The 22,424-nt window shown below is 44.8% G+C and overlaps 1 protein-coding gene across 1 annotated transcript in view; it reads right to left on the bottom strand.

Annotated features, from left to right (window-relative positions):
• Positions 1-260: 260 nt before the first annotated feature.
• Positions 261-22,424, bottom strand: part of LOC118075231 (cation channel sperm-associated auxiliary subunit beta) — a 42,887-nt gene continuing 20,723 nt past the window's right edge. The window contains exons 10-20 of the mRNA XM_088655245.1: positions 20,983-21,049; positions 17,562-17,608; positions 16,822-16,974; positions 14,654-14,806; positions 12,843-12,987; positions 11,848-11,999; positions 10,697-10,839; positions 9,221-9,417; positions 6,992-7,318; positions 4,496-4,635; positions 261-583 (exon numbers count right to left, since the gene is read on the bottom strand). Coding sequence (XP_088511371.1) covers positions 347-583; positions 4,496-4,635; positions 6,992-7,318; positions 9,221-9,417; positions 10,697-10,839; positions 11,848-11,999; positions 12,843-12,987; positions 14,654-14,806; positions 16,822-16,974; positions 17,562-17,608; positions 20,983-21,049 — 1,761 coding nt within the window. The 3' untranslated portion in view covers positions 261-346. The remainder of the gene's footprint in view (positions 584-4,495; positions 4,636-6,991; positions 7,319-9,220; positions 9,418-10,696; positions 10,840-11,847; positions 12,000-12,842; positions 12,988-14,653; positions 14,807-16,821; positions 16,975-17,561; positions 17,609-20,982; positions 21,050-22,424) is intronic.

Raw genomic sequence — 22,424 nt, forward strand, 5'->3', positions numbered from 1 at the left:
AAGGGATCCAATTAATGTGATAATCCTCCATAGGATTGTTATTAATGAAACATTATTAAAAAATGATTTTTTAAAAAAGACAGTTGGAAATGTTGACCCTGCTTTCTATCAGAAGAAAAGTTAGCTTTTACCTGTCTGCTTCACTGACACAGATGCCAGAGAGTGCAGTCATGTCCTCAGCATCGCTCTCTGTTTCATAGGTCACACTTAAATCCATGCAACTCAGGAGTCTTGTGCCTGGGTGTGGCTTTGGAACAATGTATCCCAGGGCTTCACAGTACAATGGGTACATCTGTGCCCTTCCCCTAGTCAGAACATTTAAGAAAGGGCAGGAAAGAATTCTAAACTAACATATAGAATTTAGGATACTTACCGGTAACTTCTTCAAAAGTCTGGCAATTGCTGAGCCATTTGGTTCAGTGCTGGCATCCTCAACTAGCCAGTCCGAAGGAGATGTTTTAGCAGATAGAACATAGTGCATTGATTTAAGATAGGAGCAGGAATTCTTCAGCGTTAAGACGATAGTTGTCACTTCACATCGGAGAGATCCCAATGGGATCATCACAGCTATGGTGGTTTTACCCTAGGGATGTTTATGAAAAAGCATAACATTAATTGGTCTCCAACATAGATGAATATAATTAGCTTCCCATCATGGGATGGATCTATACACAGGGCAGAAATCAAATTGTTATAACAAACGAAACCAAACACTATGGAAAATCGCAAATAATTTTGTTTGTTTTTTTCTTCAACACCATCTGGTGTTGCATGTTTATAAAACGCACTGAAAGCGCTGTTTTTCAACTACTGTAATGTAGCTGACTCCATGGAGCAGGGGTCGACAAACAAAGACCCAAGGCCCAGATAAGGTTCTTTAATCTACCCTGAGGACCCTGCTGCCCACTCGGTCAGTCCCCATGCTAAACTGGTGCGGAGTGGCGATGCCACGCCGCGCGGGGACTGACTTCTGCAATGGGCATGCGTGTGGCTTTGGATTGGCTTCAGGAAGCTCCCACAGCCAATTCAAAGCTACGGACGCCTCTGGGTGGGCCGCAACACTAGCATGGGCGGCGAACCTCCAGATTGGCCAGTGACGCGGCCATGGACAGAGAGGCCCGCAGGCGCGTCGCCAGGCTTCGGCCAAAGCTTGGCGTGCCTGCTGGCCCCGCGCCTGGTGCCTGGGAAAGCTCTCCCTGAAAGGAGAGCCACCACCGCTGCTGGATCCTAACCACCGCCAGAGGAGGTAGGAAATCAGGAGGAGGGGCTGGGGGAGAGAGAGAATCCCCCCTCCACCGGGGTGTGTGTGTGTGTGTGTGTGTGTGGTCCGGCCCGCCAGAAGATTTAAGGGACAGTGAGCTGGCCCACTGGTAGAAATGTTTGCTGGCCGCTGCCATAGAGCCTTATCCATGCAAGCATGGTTGTTGACGTAAAGCATTTGCATTCATTTCGCCAGCACAGCATGCGTGCATTGTACGTACTAGAAGAAATCCAAATTCTGTCTTCCATTGGAATATTTTTAAGAATTCTCATATGACTTTTTCCTTAAAAAAAATTGGATACAAGGTAAAAACTAAATCAACAGCAAAAACTTGACAGTAGGGCGAAGAAACATTATGAAAAGAAATATGTAAAAATATATCAGTAAGATGTGTTGAATGTATGAATAGTAGCAAAATGAATTCAACCTCATAACTAGATGTTATAAAATACTTTATTACAATAAGATAACAGGGTATGAATATTAAAACATAACATATGATACGTTTAGATTTCTAGGCATTGAGTTACAGGAGGATCTGTCCTGGAGTGTTAATACAAGGGGGCTTGTGAAGAAGGCGCAGCAGAGACTGTATTTTTTGAGAATTTTAAGAAAAAACCATCTTCCACAAAAGCTGCTGCTTGCCTTCTATCACTGTGCCATACAGAGCGTGCTCACGTACGGTTTATGTTTGTGGTACGGAAGCTGTACTTCCCAGGACAGAGCAGGGCTGTGTAGAATTATTAAAACAGCAGAGAGCATTATTGACTGCTCACTCACCACCTTAGAACAAATTTACACCACCAGGTGCCATAAAAAAGCACTAGATATATCAAGAGATCCAACGCACCCTGGTCACCATTTCTTTCAGCTCCTGCCATCGGGACGGAGATATAGAACAATGCAGGCAAGAACGAGCCGTCTCAGGAACAGTTTCTTCTCTAGAGCAATTTTGGCCTTAAATGGAAAGCCTGGACTTTGAAGTCATCTTATTTTACTTGTTATTTTGTATTATATTTACTGTTTTTAATTAGGTTTTTATAATTTTGGATTATGCGGAATGCTTTATCGGAGTGGATATAGCAACCGAGTAATTTCGTTGTTCCCGCAAGGGGACAATGACAATAAAGATATCTTATCTTATCTTATCTTGTTAAAAAGAAGTTCATTAATTTGGTATAGTAAATACATGATTGACTAAAAGCCAGGTTATATACTGTATGTATATTCAATGTTATGTTTATAAGTTGTGAAAGAGAGAAGAAAATTAAAACGAACTGTGAAAATGTCTGCGAAAAAGGGAAAGATGACGGAAGACAGAAGAAAGAAGAATGGAAGTCCAACATATAAAGTTGAATAGAAATTGGACTTAATAATATTTTTATTCTTGTTTCTAGCTTTATGTTTTCCCCTCCCTTTCTTTTCTTTTCTCCTTTTCTTTTCTTTCTATTTGATTGGAAATGTAAGAATTTAAAGCCATGATAAATGTAATGAATATAATGTAATGAACATAGAAATGGAAAACTTAATAAAAATTATTGCAAAAAAAGAATTCTCATATGACAAATGCCTCTCAAACAGGAATATTAAATATTCTTAATGTAATACTCCAAAAGAAGCCTATGATAAAGAATATATCCATACCAAGACAAGGGTCACACATCAGGTAAAGTTAGCTGGGACTGGGCCCCATTCATAACAATAGAACCACAGTACGACCATGTCTTACATGCATTTAACTTGCCTGATTTCAACCATATGCAGTTGAAGTCTGGCTGGTTGAAATCTTGCAAGTTGAATAAGGAGCTGGCGGGAGGCGAGCACCTTGCTTGAGAAGCAAGGCAGAGAGCTTAAAAGCCATTTTTGCACCAGGAAAAAAAAACTTTAAAGCTATCTATGCCATGCTTTGCCTATCTGCATAACGGGTCTGGGGTGCTCCTGGGAGATTTTGAGAGAACTTGGATGGATGTGTAAGATCTCGCAAGAGCACTTCAGGGCTTCTGGAGCCCCAGGATGCTCATGAAGGGGTCCAGTTCCAATGATTTGAGTATACACATTTTTGCAGATATGCAGACTGCTTTGAACTTGTGTAAGACACAGTCACACTGTAGTCATGAATAACTTGCATCCCATTGCTTTCAGTAATCCTTGCAGTGCAGTCCTATACCATATAGCTGTGTCTGTGCTAAACTGGTGCCTGAAGATGATTAAGGGTTGGGTGAGGGCTATTAAAAGGAGTGCATCACTATGAGTGGCTGTTTTTTGTATCAGTGTTGCATTCCCCCCCAAAGGCTGCCAATTAGTGCTGCTTTGACCTTTGAAGCCTTAAACGGCTCAGGACTGTAATACGTCAAGAACAGCCTGGCCCTATGTAAACCAACCAGGACCCTGCGATCATTACCTGAGGCCCTTCTGCATGTGCCTTCTCTACAAGAGGCCTGGAGGGTGCCATCACAAAAGCAGGCCTTTTCTGCGGTAGCTCCCCATTTGTGGAATGCTCCCCCTAGGGAGGCTTGCCTGGCACCTTCATTGCATATCTTTAGGTGCCAGGTGAAATCCGTTCTCAGGCATTTGGCTGATTAACATTTTATAGCTTTTAAAAGGTGTTTGTAGGAGGGCGATTGCAAGCCCATGTGTAGTGTGCCTTGGGAACTGGGAAGCAACAAAAATAACATGAGAAGAACTTGGAAATAAACTGGTCATGAGGTTTTGGCATAGGCATTGAGTGTGTATCCCAAATCATCCTACCTGACTGCTGGATGATTATTCACAAGGGTCAGTCCTGGGTTAAGGGTTCCCTCAAGATGCTGGTAAACTAAGCTGACAGCCCGTGGCCACTGAACGGAAGTCCTTTGGCCCATCACCCCCACCTCACGTCATCTGGACCTTCAAATTTCAACCCAGACGTCTTTACCAGTGTACCATGAGATTTTTACATGTCCAGCAGGAGAGGCTCCCTCTCGCCCCCAGGTTACACTAAGTATCCAACCCGATGCCTTTTCCCAACACACAAGCTGGCCCCTCACTGCCAGCTCACCGCCAAACCTACTCACATCTGCAACCAATTCTTAACACATCCAGCAACCAAGCCATAGTGTAAACTGATCTAAAACCAACGTAAGTTTGTTTTATACAAAAACAAGGGGAGAAGACTGCGTGTTTTGGAGTCTCAACGCACATTAAAGCTGAGTGTACTTTATCAAGGTACTCTGAACAGAGCCGGCTGCATGTTACCTGTTCAAAAAATTTACTGTGAACAGTGATCTTGATTAAATTGCTATTGTTGTCATCAAAGTAAGATTTTGCGCTCACATCCAGTAGAGAAGGCCTTCCAATTGCTACCCACAATAGCCTATCATGAAACACATCATACGCTGTGGAAGGAAGCAACAATGAGAATGATTTTTATTTCCAATATTTCTTTCTTGTAGAACAACCTCACACAAGAGGAAAAACATTGCTCCACTCTGAGACTGCAGTTGGATTGAAAAATACTTGAGGATTTTGGCTGATCTGTGTACAAATGCACATCAAAATGAAAAATCGATATGAAAAATCTGTAGGCAGGATGGGAGTCAATAGGATATCCCTAGTTTCATAATCTATATGACATATACATTTTGAAATAAACCTTTCTTCATAATAAAGGGGAAGGTGTTCAAGTGGTTGGTAGGCGGCTACCTCCAAGCCCCGATTTTCTGGCTCCATTTCAGTTGGGTTGCATGCCTGGTTCTGGCACAGAAACTGCCTTGGATGCCATGTGGAGTGATCTTTACCAAGACAGATATGGAGGGGAGGTGTGACCTTGTCCCTTGGAGTTCTCAGTGGCTTTTCAGTACCATTCTTCATGGTATGGTCAAACCTTGGAACTTGAACGGCTCCGTTGCTGAATGTTTCAGTTCCTGAATGCCGAAAACTAGGATGTAAGTGTTCCGGTTTTTGAACATTCCTTGGAACTCAAACGTCTGACACAGCTTCCACTTGAGTGCAAGAAGCTCTTGCAACCAATCGGAAGCTGCACCTTGGAATTCAAATGTTTCAGAAGTTGAATGGTCTTTCGGAACAGATTACGTTCGAGTTCTGAGATTTGTATGAAGCATCTGACAAACATAATGAATAAACAGATCTGTTCTGAAGAGTTTATACGAATGGGATTACTTCATCGGCATTTAATTTAACTAAAGGTGCTCGGCAGGGTACCTGCTCTTATCATTTTAGTTTGTTCTAGCAACAGCACTATTAGCAATCAAGATGAATTCCTTGCAAAAAATAACATATTTTCCAATATACCATCAATGAAGGAACGAATAAGAAAATTGAAAGCCTTTGCTATTTCAATGGCTGAATTAATAGATATAACAAATTGAACTCCTCTTACAGAAATATAAAATGTTATCCAATGCAAATCTAGGACTTGCTATGTTTTGAAAGATGGAAATATAAGATTTGTTATTGCACACAGAATTCTGTTTGGTGCTTTTTTTTAGATATTTGTGCATATATCTGACTTTTAATTTATTTTTGAAGGATTTTTAATGGAATATGGTTTTGGATACAAATGACCAAATCCTTCACACACACACACACACATGCGCACGCACACACAGCATGCAACATCTGCAAAAGTTATGAAAGTCAGATAAGCTTTGATAGTTTGTGAATTTCTCTCAAGCACTGATAAATTTGGGTTATAATTATTTTAATAATAAGAATAAGAATAATGATGATGATGGTGCTGCTGCTGCTGATGATTTACTATTTATACCCCACCCATCTGGCTGGGTTTCTCCAGCCACTCTGGGTGGCTTCCAACAGAAATATTAAAATACACTAATTTCTTAAAGATTAAAAGCTTCCCTAAACCAGGCTGCCTTCAGGTGTCCTCTAAAAGTCTGGTAGTTATTTTTCTTTTTGACATCTGGTGGGAGGGCATTCCACAGGGTGGGTGCCACTACCGAGAAGGCCCTCTGGCTGGTTCCCTGTAACTTGGCTTCTCGCAGCGAGGGAACCGCCAGAAGGCCCTCAGCACTGGACCTCAGTGTCCGGGCAGATTGATGGAGGTGGAGACGCTCCTTCAGGTATACTGGACCGAGGCCGTTTAGGGCTTTAAGGTCAGCACCAACACTTTGAATTGTGCTTGGAAACGTACTGGGAGCCAATGCAGGGCTTTCAAGACCAGTGTTATGTGGTCTCAGCCACTACTCCCAGTCTACTCCCAGTCTAGCTGCCGCATTCTGGATTAATTGTAGCTTCCGGGTCACCTTCAAAGTAGCCCCACATAGAGCACATTGCAGTAGTCCAAGTGAGAGATAACGAACATACAGGTAGGGTCTCAGCCTGCGTACCAGATGGAGCTGATAAACAGCTGCCCTGGAGACAGAATTGACCTGCGCCTCCATGGACAGCTGTGACTCCAAAATGACTCCCAGGCTGCGCACCTGGTCCTTCAGGGGCACAGTTACCCCATTCAGGACCAGGGAGTCCCCCACACCTGCCCGCCTCCTATCCCCCACAAACAGTACTTCTGTCTTGTCAGGATTCAACCTCAATCTGTTAGCTGCCATCATATATAAAAATATATGAAAAATACATTTTGCTGAATTTCAGTTAAATTATTAGAGTGAGGATTACAACTTATAAAGAGTTTGCTTTCATATGATTTCAAACACTTTCAGATATTTTATATAGAATACTTAAGAGCGGAGAGACAATATATATATGCAGTCTTACCTAGATTAACTGGAGTCACTCTGAATTTAAATTCCAGCTTTGACCCAATATCCATGTATTTAATGGCATGGCGTGGTAGGTCATCAAACTGTTGTATTGTATGTCTACATATGTCAACAACAATTTTCCATTTTCTGTTATTTACAGTGCCAAAGTCATACAAGAACCACCTCCCAGGTGGAATGTCTGTATTTAAAAGCACCCTATTAGGCATAGTAGCATCTCCTAAAGCATTTTTGTCATCCAGAACTTGAACAATGAAGAAACTGCTGCTGCCTGGAATCACCACTGTTTTCTCAGTATCGGTGTTTTTAAATATATAAGGACCTGGAAAACAAGAAAATAATGAAAACATCATTAAATGTGCAAAAGCTGCATTTCCCTTTGTTGTTGTTGTTGTTGTTGCTGCTGCTTGTATGAATATGCGTAATTTACACAAAAGATAAACTGACCTGAAGCTATGGCTTCTTTGATTTAAAGTTTAGATTCCTAATTTTCGACAGACTGGCCCAAACTGTGTGACTCTCCTAGTCAACAGCAGCCCTGTAACTCCCACAGCTCCTGAAACACTCTATTTTGCCAGAAACCACAGAAATGAAAGCAGTGTCAAGTGAAGGCTGAAATCCAATGCTTCAATCACAGGCTGGAAATTGGGGGCTCTTTCTCTTCTTTTTATGGGGCTACCAGATTAATTCCTTACCTTACTTTTCTGGGATACACCTTCCATATCCTCCCTTCATTTTGCCATTTTGTCTCCATAAGAAAAGTATGAATTTACACATAGTTGGAGACTGATTGGCTGGCTGTTGATTTAGGAAGGGGATCTACCGTGTTTCCCACATTTTAAGACACCGTCTTATATTTATTTTACTCAAGAAAATAAGCCTATGGCTTATTTTCGGTGGGGTGTCTTATTTTTTTTAATTAAGCAATCTACATTTTGACCTTTGGAGCTGGGCGCGCGTCATACTTTTTCACCGGTGAGCGTGGTCAGAGCCAGGAGCGCGCCCAGCGCTGCCCGCGCTCCTCCTGGGGCCGCCATGCTCAACTCCCGTGCCCAGCCAACCCAGAGACCCTCTCCTCATTGCCGCCAATGCCGTGGGGCATTTCTTTTCATAGAATCATATGATTCTATGCCTCTCTTCAGGAGGAGGAGGCAGACGCCCGGAACCGGCTGCTGCAGCTGGGCCAGGCGGAGGCGAGGCCGCTGCTTGCCCCTGGGGGCTGCGGAGGCGGCTGGGCGGGGACAGCCGGACCCCAGCCGGGTAGCAGCAGCAGCGGGAGGACGAGCATGGTGCTGCTGCTGGCCACGGCAGGAGGAAGCAGGTGTCCGAAAGCGGCGGCTGCTGCAGCCCCGACAGAGTGCGCAGCAGCGCCGCTCGTCCCGGGGCAGCGGGACCCAGCAGCAGCGCCGTCCTCATCCTCCCGCTGCTGTTGCTGCTGCTGCCGGGCCAGGTGGAAGCAAGCCGCTGCTCGCCTTGTTCCTGGGGGTTGCAGAGGAGGCTGGGCGGGGACAGCTGGAGCCCAGTCACGCAGCAGCGGAAGGACGAGGACAGCACTGCTGCTGGGTCCCGCTACCTCGGGAGGAGTGGCACTGCTGCGCGCTCTGTCGGGGCTGCAGTAGCCGCCGCCTTCGGGCGCCTGCTTCCTTGCCGCGGCCAGCAGCACCGTACTCCACCTCCCGCTGCTGCTGCTGCTGCCCGGCTGGGCTCCGGCTGTCCCTGCCCAGCTGCCTCCGCAGCCCCCAGGGGCGAGTAGTGGCCTCGCCTCCGCCGGGCCCAGCTGCAGCAGCCGGTTCTGGGTGTCTGCCTCCTCCTCCCAAAAAGAGGCAGACGTCCTCCTCCTCCTGCGGCCAGTGTGCTGTGTCCCACTGGCTGTCTGGGCGCCAGCGGTCTCACTCCGCGCAGCGCGGAGGTATGGCTTATTTTCAGGGGGTGTCTTCTATTTAACAAATACTTTAAAAGCCTGCTATGGCTTACTATATGACTACGCCTTAAAAAGGGGGAAACACGGTAGTAGAAATAAAAATGACTGGATGGCAAGGAACATATAAAAGAGGTTACATAGGAAAGTAGGAAATGCTGGGCAGGGAGCACCACCATACAGCCAATCTTAGATGAATAGTATTCCCTACAATTATTTTCCTATATATTTCCCCACTGAAACGTGATTAGCATAAGCCAAAGCCCCTCCTTCCAAAAACTTTTCATTATCAGGTGAGGCACAAACCTGGAGAAGTCAGCTGAAGCCTGTATGATATACTGGTCCCTGTAGGGGGCAAAACTCTTAAAGTATTTGATGTACAAGGGCTTTCAAGTTTAGATTCAACAGGAAACCGATCTAGAACATCTACCAGTGCAGATGATATAAAGCCCGGAGGAGCTTGCGTCCTAAAAACCTGTTTGATTATACACGATCCTCCTGGCCTAAATTAAAAAGAAGCATACATTTAATACCACCTTGATGATGTCTAATGAATTTTAACAAATTTCGACTGGTTCCTAACATTCCCTTGCTGGAAAATAGTGCTAAGAGAAAATTGTGATATCAAGCATGTCAGCTGGCACAGGGCTGCTGTTTAGCAGCTATTTCTGATCTTTTGAATCACTATGGTTTTGTATTGAATTGTAGCAATTGTTTGATGAATTTGTCTTTAGCTTTATACTCTACTGTGCTTTCAATTTACTACCATGATCACAATGTCTGTTAACTTGTAATGGTATTATTGTTACTGTGAGCCACTTGGAGCTCAACATTTGCTGTGGGGAAAGCAGAATACAAATATTAAATCAAATCAAAATCAAATGTACTTCTTATCACATGGAAATACCCCTTAATCTCCATGTAGGTGCAATACTTCATGGGCCATATTATCTGAACCTGTTACTTCTGGCTCCAGCAATATCACATCCCTGGAAGACAGCAGACTCCAGCAGTCTTTGCTCCCAAATGTGGTGGGGGTGGGTCCCCCCTGGGTCCCCCCCCCCGCCCCCCGATGAGGAAGTCATGGGAGAACCATGTCGTCATCATACACACTGCAGGACCATTTTCCAATTTCCTACGACACACACACATCTCCTACTGATATATTTTTGAAGCCTACAGGTTTTGTTTGAAACTTGTATTACAACGGTATACATTGCAAATGTTAGTACAAAGTGGTCCTAAGAGCAGGCAGAACAAGAAAGTGGCAACCCTCTGAACAATTTAACCAAATTAGAGAGATGCTCTTTTGCTATATTCTGTAAAATAGCAGGGTAAAGGTAAAGGGACCCCTGACCATTAGGTCCAGTCGTGACCAACTCTGGGGTTGCGGTGCTCATCTCGCATTATTGGCCGAGGGAGCCGGCGTGCAGCTTCCAGGTCATGTGGCCAGCATGACAAAGCTGCTTCTGGCGAACCAGAGCAGCACACGGAAACGCCGTTTACCTTCCCACTGTAGCGGTACCTATTTATCTACTTGCACTTTGACATGCTTTCGAACTGCTACGGTAGGTTGGCAGGAGCTGGGACCGAGCAACGGGAGCTCACCCTGTCACAGGGATTCGAACCGCCGACCTTCTGATCGGCAAGCTCTAGGCTCTGTGGTTTAACCCACAGCGCCACCTGCGTCCTAAAATAGCAGGGTACAGTATATTTAAAAGAAAAACCTGACAGATCAAGACATTGCTTGTTAACAAAACTTATGCTGTTATTGATATTTACTCATAATCTAATCTTTTGCCTCTGTGAAGACTACGGAATCTCTCACGGGTTATTGGTATCAGTGGCTCGTGGTATAAAAATATCATTTGCTCTTCAGTGATATACTGTACAGCCAAAGGACCTTCAAAACCTAAGTCAATATCCTGGAACAAAATGAGAAAATTAATTCTATTTTTTCCATGCGTTTATAGATACAAAACTTGCTAAATACAAATCTTAGAAATAAATGGGAATTTTAAAAAATAAGAGATAATCAAATTTATAATAACAATATGAAGAGAAATTGCTTAGAAACAGCACAGACATAGCTGCAGTGATCACAAAATAATACTGATATTAAAAAATGTCTCCCTAGTTTCTCTTAAATTTATAATGAGTACAAGACTATATTTTTAAAAACCAGTATTTGCTCAGGGTACTGAAGATAATGGTAGGAGTCAGTTAAAGCTAAGCACTTTCAAGTCCCACTTGAAAGAAGGGAAGGAATTGAAGGTGGCAAGTTAGTTGAAGCATTACATGACTTTGCCTGCGCTAGGGGGGTTGGGAAAACCCAATGGTTTTCTGGAAGTTTCATTAATGCAATCCCTCAGCATATAGGGCACATATATAGGAAATATGGTTTGGATTGAGCTATTTGGACCTGACTGCGCCGCTGAGGTCCACCATCTTTCAAGGTGTTTCTGCCTGGCCAGGCAGGAGCAACAGCCAATACCCAGACTGCCATCTTTAATGGTCCTTCTTGGCATGGAATTGACCAGGGTTCCTGGGACTGGGGAGAGGTTTCCTGGAATGACTGGAGCACATGTGAGGCCAGAGCTCGAGGGACCGCAAACATTGCCCCCCCCCCGAAAGCAGTGAGCAGCTATTCTTTTTCAGGAACCACAGAATTGTCTTTCTTGCTGTAACCTATTATAATGGTGGCTTTTCTGAAATCAAATTTTAATGGGTGTTTTTTTATTTAAAAAAGAATCAAATCTATTATAAGGATATCTAGATACTGGTGAAAAAATGCTGGATTAATGACTCCAGTGTCAATTCTAGCAATAGCTTCCTGCTTTGACATGTTGAAAGAGTGAAGGTTTGTCCTTAACAAGAACAATTATTATAATCTCATAGACACTTTTCATTCACGCAACAAAAGCACACTTAACCTTCATTAAAGTGTCCGCATCCAACATCGTCTCTTTTACAAATGTGTTAGCTGTTTCATTCACAGAAATATGTTTTAATATTCCCATGTGGTCAAAGTACATGTTGAATATACCCTTTGCCGGCGAGATAAGCTTGGCATATGTCAGTAAACCTATAGAAAAGGGGAAATATAAATAACGGGCAAGCACCAAATCTTATTAGCATAGGAAGCCTGAGTTTATTCCAGAACAATAGGTTTCTGTGAATATTTGGAGAGATCAACAGCTCTTCCAACCCATATTTAATCAATGCAATGAGGAAATAGATCGTTTTGATCAAGAAAAAGTGTATCTAAATTATGCAACTCTAGACAATAGTTCCTAAACAAATCCAAGCAAATGGCCAGGATCTAACAAGGCCATATGTGGTCAAATACTTTGAAGCATGCAAGAAGGTGTTGTTCCTTTTTGGAAGAAGCTCCTTGTGCCTCATGGTTTGAATGGATTGATCTGCAGTGGAGGGTTTTGGAAGGTGGGGGTAGATGCAGGGTGCTCCAGCAAGAAATGAGTGGATTAAAAGCCTCCAAGACCCACTAGAAGATTGCAACAGCTCTTTGGATCCCAGCCAACCATACTATACTATGAGATATCAGCAAGCAGAATGCATAGGGCATTTATTCCCTGGAGAATCATGTGAAAATAGGGGCATCAGGAGGTATGATAATAGCCTTTTTCTGTTGGTCACCCAAATTCCTGCAATTCCACTTGATATAGAAGTCATAGAAGATGCAGTGAATCTATGTCTCTAGTCTGCATGGTTCTTGGTTTGGGCACCCTTAGGGCTCCCTGGTTCTGCCCAGCAAAGAGTGAATTCCTTAGGGGCATCAGGTGCTTCCACTTGTTTCTCCCTATCTAGTTAAGAGAACACATAGGTTGGGGAACCTGGTTTCTTAGCCTAATCTCATATTTGAGTCTTCAAAGACTGCAGACGACTCCACTTTTTAATGTTTTCCTACCTGCCTTAGTGTAGATAAGGTTTGCCGCGTCAGTCACAAATATAATTGCTTGGGTGTAAACACATGAATCTGCTTCTATAATCATCTCAGCCTGTAGGGTTAATAATGGTATAAAAGTGCAGCCTCCATCAAAAGAAATCCACACCTAAAAGGGAGGGGGAGACACAATAATGAATATTGTATGAGATCTTTGTATAAGAGATCCATCTGTCTTGAGAGACAATGGCGTGCACCTTTGGGGGTGAAGTCAAACCACTGTGTTAGCAGCACTGAAGCGACCTCTGCAGGGGTATAAGCCTGGGCAGTGAGTATGGAGGTCGTGGGCTGCCCAGAAAAACAAGCCTCTTGGTCTTGCTGATGTGGTCCAAAGGAAAGCAGGGCAATATGTTTGGCACCAACTTGACTGCAGGAGTTGCCGGAAGGAGGTGAACGAGGAGTTATCCAAGCCTCTTAGGGATTCCAGACCAGATTTGTTTAGGGTTTGCTCCTTAGCATTTTCTTCTCCCTAATATATCCCACAAGGCTGCAGAGGTTTAGGACCAGAGTTTTCCTTCTTCTAGATGGGCTATCTTACCAGGCTCACATCCTTCTACAGCATGTGCAGAAACTGCCTTCTTGACATTATTGGTTTTATCTGCTCAATCCACCACATACTGTCTTCACAAGCAGGGGAAGTCCCTAACTCATCAAAGGTTTGAAACCCATCAGCAACCCTCACCTGGTTTAGCAGGTCAAAGCCATTTCCTGGGGTGTGGCCGCTTTCACATACTGACAGCTAATAGGATCCACAGGTGAGAGTTGAGCACAAGGTAGGGACTAAAGGTGGACAAACTACCCCAGAAGGAACACGACATGTCCCCCGACAAAGGTACTCCTCCTCCTCTAACACCCCATCATTTGAAATAACAAGAAGCACCACATTGTCTTGAAGATGCTGACGAATATTTACAAAAAGTCACCTAGATGCAGACTTCCAGGGGACAGGAACGGTGGTTTGGCTGTCTCTCTGTTAGCTCCTGGCTATTAACCACTCTGAAGATAAGGGTGAGTTGGGAGTCATGCTCAAATGAATGAATATTCAGAAACAAGGTCACTGGACAATATACAGTAACCCACAGGATAGCATTCTGTTGCATGCCTGCAGAACTCAGATCACATGCATCTTACTCAAGCACATCCAGGAAGCCAACTTTTGACCAGTGTGCAGGACAACACACCTGTCAATCACCCAACATAATGACCATGCCAGGGGGTGGTCAGGTGAGCCATCCTGGGCACCTGCCCAAATTTGCATCAAAACTGCTGCCAAATCAGAGCCTTTTCGTCTCCATTTCCCAGGGATATCCTGCTTTAGAGAAGCCATTCCGGTTTCTGATTTGATCCAGGAATGTCTCACTTTTCTTTAAGATATCCCTATTTTCATTGGAAAAATGTGGGATGGTATGGAGTTATCCAACCCCCGAGCTGTATGAAGGCAATCCATAGGGAAGTGGTTTTTAAAAAATGTTTAATGTTTTATTACTGGTATGTTTTTATATACGTTGGAAGCTGCCCAGAGTGCTGGGGCAACCCAGTAAGATGTGTGGAGTATAATTAGTAGAATTATTGTTATGGATTGGGGTGTTCCGTTTCATCGGAGAAATGTTGGAGGGTGTGTGAGTTCTGCGTTTTGATTCTCAAGGGAAACATGGCCGCAGGGTGAGGGTCTGGAACCCCTGGAATCCTGCTACCGCTTGACAGAGGTTGGGGGTTGGCATGCCACCTTTGCCACACTATGTACCAGTTGTTAATACACCTTCCTTCTTACACACCTGATTGCCATATGCATACAGAAAATGGCTGTTTGTGTGAAAATACAATCCATTTGATATAAATCTCTTATCTGGAAACCAGAAGGCTTGGAATTTTCTTTTTTTATTCATGCTGCCGTCTGTTAACTTATGCACTGATACCAATGCCCGATTCTAGGAAGAAAAAGAAGGAAACACAGTTAAACATATGCATTATCACAGAAAGAAATGATACAGCAGAAACACAGTGTCCAAGCAGAGTGTAAGAACTGGGCAGGTATAGTTGCCTGACGAGAGCAAATTCATATCTGCTTAAGACCTTCTCATTGCCAGGAAGGCGTTCATTGAAGGGAAGGCCCTGGTTCATCCCTTAGGCACAGCTAATAAGCACTTTCTGAAAGGTTGGGACCTCTAAGTTCAGAAAATAAGCTGAGAAAACGGAACAAACATGAAGAGCTGGCTCAAACAGCTGCCAGAACTGCACTCAGATGGGCAGAATGCCCTTCTGCTGCAAGAAGATCAAGATCAAGTAATCCAGGTACGGATTTCATTTTCTTCTCTGCCACACTGCTGCTTCTGCCTCTTCAGGAAGTGCTTGTTAGGAGTGTCAGCTTGGGCCCGCGACCGTGGGTGCCCGGGGTCGTGGGTGCCATGCAGCGTGCTTGGCCCTAACACCAAAATTTGTGGGTGCCCAATCCCTTCATGCGGAATTTTGTGGGTGTTTGGGCACCCAGGACCCCAGGGAATTGGCACCTATGAGTCCCAGAATCAGGACCTTTGGTTAGCTGAATTCCCTCCTGCCTAAGAAGGAAGGGTAATAATAATAATAATAATAATAATAATAATAATAATAATAATAATAAATTATCTCCCGCCCATCTGGCCAGGTTCCCCCAGCCACTCTGGGTGGCTTCCAACAAAATATTAAAATACAGAATACAGAAATCCATCAAACATTAAAAGCTTCCCTAAACAGGGCTGCCTTGAGATGCCTTCTAAAGGAATTGTGTTCGGAAACATACTGGGAGCCAATGTAGGTCTTTCAGGACCAGTGTTATGTGGTCTCGGTGGCCGCTCCCAGCTGCCGCATTCTGGGTTGGTTGTAGTTTCCGGGTCACCTTCAAAGGTAGCCCCACATAGAGCCCCACATAGAGCGCATTGCAGTAGTCCAAGCGAGAGATAACTAGAGCATGCACCACTCTGGCGAGACAGTAAGCGGGCAGGTAGGGTCTCAGCCTGCATACCAGATGGAGCTGATAAACAGCTGCCCTGGACACAGAATTGACCTGCGCCTCCATGGACAGCTGTGAGTCCAAAATGACTCCCAGGCTGCGCACCTGGTCCTTCAGGGGCACAGTTACCCCATTCAGGACCAGGGAGTCCTCCACACCTGCCCGCCTCCTGTCCCCCACAAACAGTACTTCTGTCTTGTCAGGATTCAACCTCAATCTGTTAGCCGCCATCCATCCTCCAACCGCCTCCAGGAACTCACATAGGACCTTCCCCGCCTTCACTGGTGAAGAGCAATTAAAAAACAACAACACATTTTTACTGACCTTAAGAATGCCGTAGAGGAGGTGTCCAGATGCAATATATCTGGGCACTTCCTCTGCCTTCTAAGAGGCAATCAAAAATATATTGCCTAATTATTGTTCTAAGGGAGGGAGAAGGCACCTGTGGCATTTGTAGCTGACAAAGAAAAAGAGATGTTTTAGAAAAGACAACAACTGCTGAGCGCCGGAAGATACAACGCCTCATCTTAAAATGTTTCCTTTTTAAAACATCACAATAGCCATTGTTTTGAAGAAAATATCTGACACATATATATGGTAATAGGGAACAGAAGGGTCTATATTCTATTTTACATAATTTATGTGGGTGTTTTTTTTGTCAGTGTCGCTTGTGCTTTAGTGGTGAGAGATGTTGGTTTTGGCCTATGCGGGACACAGTTTCAATATGGGTGGGTCAGCCAGGGAAAATGGGGAGAGGGGGCTTTCAATCAGTTGTCCCATCCATTGCTAACTGCCCTTGTTCTGATTTAATTAAAATGCTTTCACCAAACCATTTGGTGCTTGATGGAATTTGATGAAATCGCATGACAAAAAATGAGAATCCATTCTAAACAAAAGCAGCAAATTGCCATCTGTTCAGAGTTATCAATTAAAACGGAGTCCTTTGGAACACTGTACCTGTTGAGATAACAAAGCAACGCCAGTGTTCTGTTCATAATCAACGAGAAAAGAAACCACCCGTCTGGAAAAGTGCCTTTCACCTTTCATTTTGTGAGGCAAGCAGCTGTGCCATTTTTGAAATGTTTCATTGCTATAGAAACAAGTGGATTCCTGTTTTTGTAAAAAACAAAAACAAAATGATGCAAAGTAATCGATTTAGGAATACATTGTTGTTCGAACTTAAAAGCTTTGCTAAAGAATCCATTGAGCTCTGGATATACAGGAGTGGCTTGTGGGGAGGGCCAATGGTGTGTACCTGGCCTCCTAGCAGGAAAGCCACTGCCACTGACCAGGAGGTTGATAGAATTTTCTGCCAGAAACTGTTGTGGGATTCCAGTCTGGATCAGAAGCCTGTTCTGGATTGGGGCTCTGAAACTGCTTTTTTGGACCCACAATATTGAACCAATGGCCTCTGGTGAATACAAGCCATGTGGGGACCCCAAACAGTGACTCCTCCAAAGACCTCAGTGAACAAGAACTTTGAACTTGGCCTAGTACCGTATGGCAGCCAGTTCCCTAAAAGCTCTGATGCCTAACACAAAAGCTTTCAGTAGTAAATTTGCTCCATTGTCCTTTTGATTTCTGAACAATAATTTGCCAAGGTGACCAGGAAGTCAAATTATGTACTGAACAGAATGCACCAAACCTCGACTATAAGTCGGCAAATTTTCATAAGGATTTATCGTCATTTGCCTTACCTGGCTCAATGACTTATCCTTGTTGAATGACAGACCAACATAGTCCGCTGCAAGAAAAGCAAAACATATTAGCTACAACTCAGTGCTTGCACTTCTAAAATATAGTTTACAAAAGGCATCAACCCAGTTTCATGTGAACATTTAAAAAGAACTCAGGGTGAAATTTTGAAATTATTTTTGTTACATGCCTTAAAATATATAAGCGTATATGAGTGGAGAGGCATGCTCTCTGGCTTGAGCTGGTTTATTGCAGGCAAGCATTGCGGGAGCGCTCTTTGCCTCCATTTACCCTATGGAGTTTTGCAGGGTGCTATTTTGTCCCCCATGCTATTCAACAGCTATATGAAGCCACTCGAAGCAGTCATTAGGACATTAGATGACACAGCTACAGTATATTTCTCCATAACATCAGATAACCCATGGCTTCAAGTTACAAACAAAAAGGAGACTCCAATGAAACATCTGACAGTAAGAGCTGTTTGACCGTGGGACAGACTCTCTTGGGAGGTTGTGGGTTCTCCTTTCTTAGATGTTGTTAAGCAGAGTTTGGATGGTCAACTATCAATGATGCTTTACTGTAGTTGAGATTCCTGCATTGCAGGGGATGAGACAAGATGACTCCTGGGATCCTTTCCAACTCTACAATTCTATGATTCTGTGACTGAATCTAGAGTGGCCGTGCAAGACCTGGGACTAGTGCCTGAATGCTGTGATGGACTGGATGAGGGCAAATAAAGCGAGTCTGAATTTTGAGAAAATGGAGGCCTCAGAGGTTTTGTAGATAGGTTGGCTCCCATGTCCAGGATATATATATTTAAAAACACAATGTTAAAACAACTTACAATTGCAATAATAAGGTGGGTCCTTGAAATTTACACCTCAAAGGCCAGCGTAAAGACAGGCCAATGCCTGTTCTGTATGTGGCTGCACTACCTCTGAAGGAGGGGTACATAGCTTAGTGGTACTCCTGAATACGTTTGTGTCATTACAGGCCTAATTGACTTCTGTGGCTAGAAGTGCCTTTTACCAGCTTCATCTGGTAAGGTAGGAGCACCCTTACAGGGATAGTTTGACCACTGCAGTCCATGCATTGGTACTGTAACTTTAAGACCGGACTACCCAGTGTTTCAGAAGCCTGACTGGCTTCAGTTGTAAGTCAAGTATTTAGTATCACTGGTCCCAGTTTCTGGAATTCTCTTGAGCAGAGGTTCAGCAGGCATCCTCACTGCTAATATTCAGACATCTCTTGAAGAATTTTTAAAGGCCAATTTTGGTCTATTCAGTTTAAACTTATTTGTGATCATTTTGAATTTTTTAATGGTATTTTATGATTGACTGTACTTGCACATTTGGTTGCATGCAGCCTTGATATGAGGGGGCCACCTATAGATATTTCAACAAAATAAATATATAATGATTGCCACCACATTAAAAGGCCATGTGAACATATACCAAGATTTTTATTTTTATTTTATTTTTATGTGGGGGGAGACAGACTGTAGTGACATGCTTTAACATTGCAGATTCTCCGTTTCTTGCTTTAAACCTGTGCTGCATCTAGATACATCAAGAAAACATTTCAGTTAAGTGTGTTATAAATTTAAACAGAGGAATCCGAAAAATGGGACTCACCATCGCCATCTGGTGTCACAGTGTTATATTGCATATAGGTAAAGGGACTCCTGACCGTTAGGTCTCGTCGTGGACAACTCTGGGGTTGTGGCGCTCATCTCAGCTTCCGGGTACAGCTTCCGGGTCATGTGGCCAGCATGACTAAGCCGCTTCTGGTGAACCAGAGCAGCACACGGAAACGCCGTTTACCTTCCCGCCGGAGCGGTACCTATTTATCTACTTGCACTTTGACATGCTTTCGAACTGCTAGGTGGGCAGGAGCAGGGACCGAGCAACGGGAGCTCACCCCGTTGCGGGGATTCAAACCGCTGACCTTCTGATCGGAAGGCGCTAGGCTCTGTGGTTTAGACCACAGCACCACCCGCATATATACCGTGTTTCTCATATTTTAAGACATGTCTTATATTTTTTTACTCAAGAAAATAAGCCTATGGCTTATTTTCGGGGGTGTCTTATTTTTTGCCGAGCCACGACTGAGTGGGAACCAGCAAAGGCAGCAGCCCGCCGCCGGCTTGGAGCTCGGCAACGTGCGCGCTGCTGCCTTTGCCGGCTCCCGCTCTGTTGGAGCTCGGCAAAGCGCCGCTGCTTCCTTTGCCGGCTCGAGCTCCAAGCCGGCGGTGGGCTGCTGCTTCGCGGCTTCTCCTCCTCCTCCTTCTCCTCACTGCCGCCTTTTTCGGGCTCCGGCTCCTTCTCCCCCACAGGCTCCTCCGCGGAAGGCCCGTCCGGCAGCTCGGCCTCTGAGTCGCCGCTGCTGCTGCCGCCTCTTTCTCCTTCTCCTCCTCCGCCGCCGGGTTCTCCTCCTCCGGGCCCCTCGTCCTGGGCGGGAAGAGCGGCGGCGGGGGTCTCGGCGGCCGCCGGGCTCTCCTGGGTCTCCTGCATGGGGGGCTGCGCGGCCTTCCCGCTCGCCTCACACGCGCGGCGCACGAACAGGCAAGGCGGCGCGCTGGGCCGAAAAGGGGGAGGGAGGGGGGAGGGAGAGCGCAGGGGAGGCTCCCTCTCACCGGGCCATGTGCGCAAGAGCGGACCCGGCGGCGAGTCTCGCGAGAGGGGGCAGGGACCAACTCGGCACAGGAGGGGGGGGAGGAACGGATTCCAAAAGCGGTGTCTTACTGGGTTGTATATGTTAATCTCCTATGTTAATGGGCTAGGACAGGGTTTGCTATAGGTTAACGGCCAGTTAGGCTTTCCCCTAGGAATTAGGCGTTTCGGTCTTGAGGTAAAGCTCGCTTCACATCCCACCCCCTCATTAGAACAATCCTGGTGGTTAAGTCCAACATGGCGGCTCGAGGCCCCCGCATTAAGCCCGCCCTTAGGTGGGGTCGGATGGACCATCCCAGAAGGAGGGTGGAAGTGAAAGTAGTGTCGTGAGTAGTGGCATCGTCATTGCGTCCTTTCGCTTGTGGCAGTATTGTCGAAATTGAGCGGGAAAGCAGCAGCCCGCCGCCGGCTTGGAGCTCGGCAAAGCGCGCACTGCTGCCTTTGCCGGCTTCCGCTCCGTTGGAGCTCGGCAAAGTGCGCGCTGCTGCCTTTGCCAGCTCCCGCTCAGTCGGGGCTCGGCAAAGCGCGCGCTGCTGCCCTTGCCGGGTCCTGCTCAGTCGGGACTTGGCGCGGCGTGCCCTGCCATACCGTACCAGCATGTCTTATTTTTGGGGTATGCCTTATATTTCGCCAGGTCTTGAAAATCCTGCCATGCCTTATTTTTTAGGGATACCTTAAAATATGAGAAACACGGTAACACATTTAAATCATTTTTTCTTTACCAATCTGGCTGAGTCCCTGGTTTCCTTACTTTCGAATAATTCTTTGTTAGCTAGACACTGGAGGTTGTACCATATTTTAGCTTTAAGATAATCATCCTGTAGGGGGGAAAAGATAAGGAAATACTTAGCATGCCAAGTGAATTTACATGGTGTAGCTGTTAAGATTCTGAAAGGGTCTGCTGAGTCACAAGTTGTCCTTTCTAACTATCACACATTGCCTAAAAACCTCTGTGCAACTGAGGAAAAAGGTGGACAAGACTGTCAAATGTCAGAGAAAAGCACTTGCTTTCTAGTTTCTAGTGGCAATGCCAGTGATATTAGTAGTGGTGCTGGTGGCTGCTTATTCAGGGAGACGATCACCATGGCATTATCAATGAGGAGCAAATAAAAGAAATGCTGCCAGGGTTTGTGGGAGGAAAGAAAGATAAGATCTGGGTCTGGGAGAAGATAACAAAGGAAGGAAGCAACGGTGAGCAAAAGAAAACAATACTGTACGCAGGCAACACTGAATAGGTACGGTAGTAACCTACTGTTTCAAGGAAGGAAGGAAGGCTAATCCATGACTACCAGCATTCAACAACTCTTCTTGTTAACATTTCAAAACATTTTTTATAGATCACAAGAAAAGCAAAAGTACAGGCATCAAAGATTACATGGCAGAATATCAGCAGGGTTATAAACAGTGTTACACCAGTGTAAACCACAGCGGAACAATTCAAGAGAATTGATGGCCTAAAGTAGACAGAATTACAGAAGCAGAGCAGGATGTAGTTGAGATACTAACTTCTCCAAGATCTCATTCCAGCTCCCACAGATAGTCATGAAAAAAGAAAGGGTTTAAGTTAAAATGCTCCCACCCAATTAAACAAAATGCCTCCCAAAAACTACTACTGCACTGCCTCTTTCTATTCTTCCCAATGCAGCACAGAATTCTGATAGAAGAAGAAGAAGAAGAAGAAGAAGAAGAAGAAGAAGAAGAAGAAGAGGAGGAGGAGGAGGAGTTTGGATTTTATATCCTGCTTTATCACTACCCAAAGGAGTCTCAAAGCGGCTAACATTCTCCTTTCCCTTCCTCCCCCACAACAAACACCCTGTGAGGTGGGTTGGGCTGAGAGACTTCAGAGAAGTGTGACTAGCCCAAGGTCACCCAGCAGCTGCATGTGGAGGAGCGGAGACGCGATCCCGGTTCCCCAGATTACGAATCTACCGCTCTTAACCACTACACCACATGGGCTCTCTTTAACACATTGATGGCTGTTTTTATAACCTTGCCAGGAAATTCACAGATCAAAGGATAGCTATATAGCCTCAATGGGACCCAATTTCTCTGAAATTATAGCACACAAGTGGAAACTAGCAACTGGAACTACACAACGCTTTCTTGCTTTCAAAACTCACTGCTTTATCACAGTAATTTATATACTGCTTAACTGCACTAACCTCTAAGCAATTTATAAAAGTTTTTGTGAGT

Source organism: Zootoca vivipara, chromosome 1 (assembly GCF_965207765.1).
Source record: "Zootoca vivipara chromosome 1, rZooViv2.hap1.1, whole genome shotgun sequence".
NCBI lineage: Eukaryota > Metazoa > Chordata > Lepidosauria > Squamata > Lacertidae > Zootoca > Zootoca vivipara.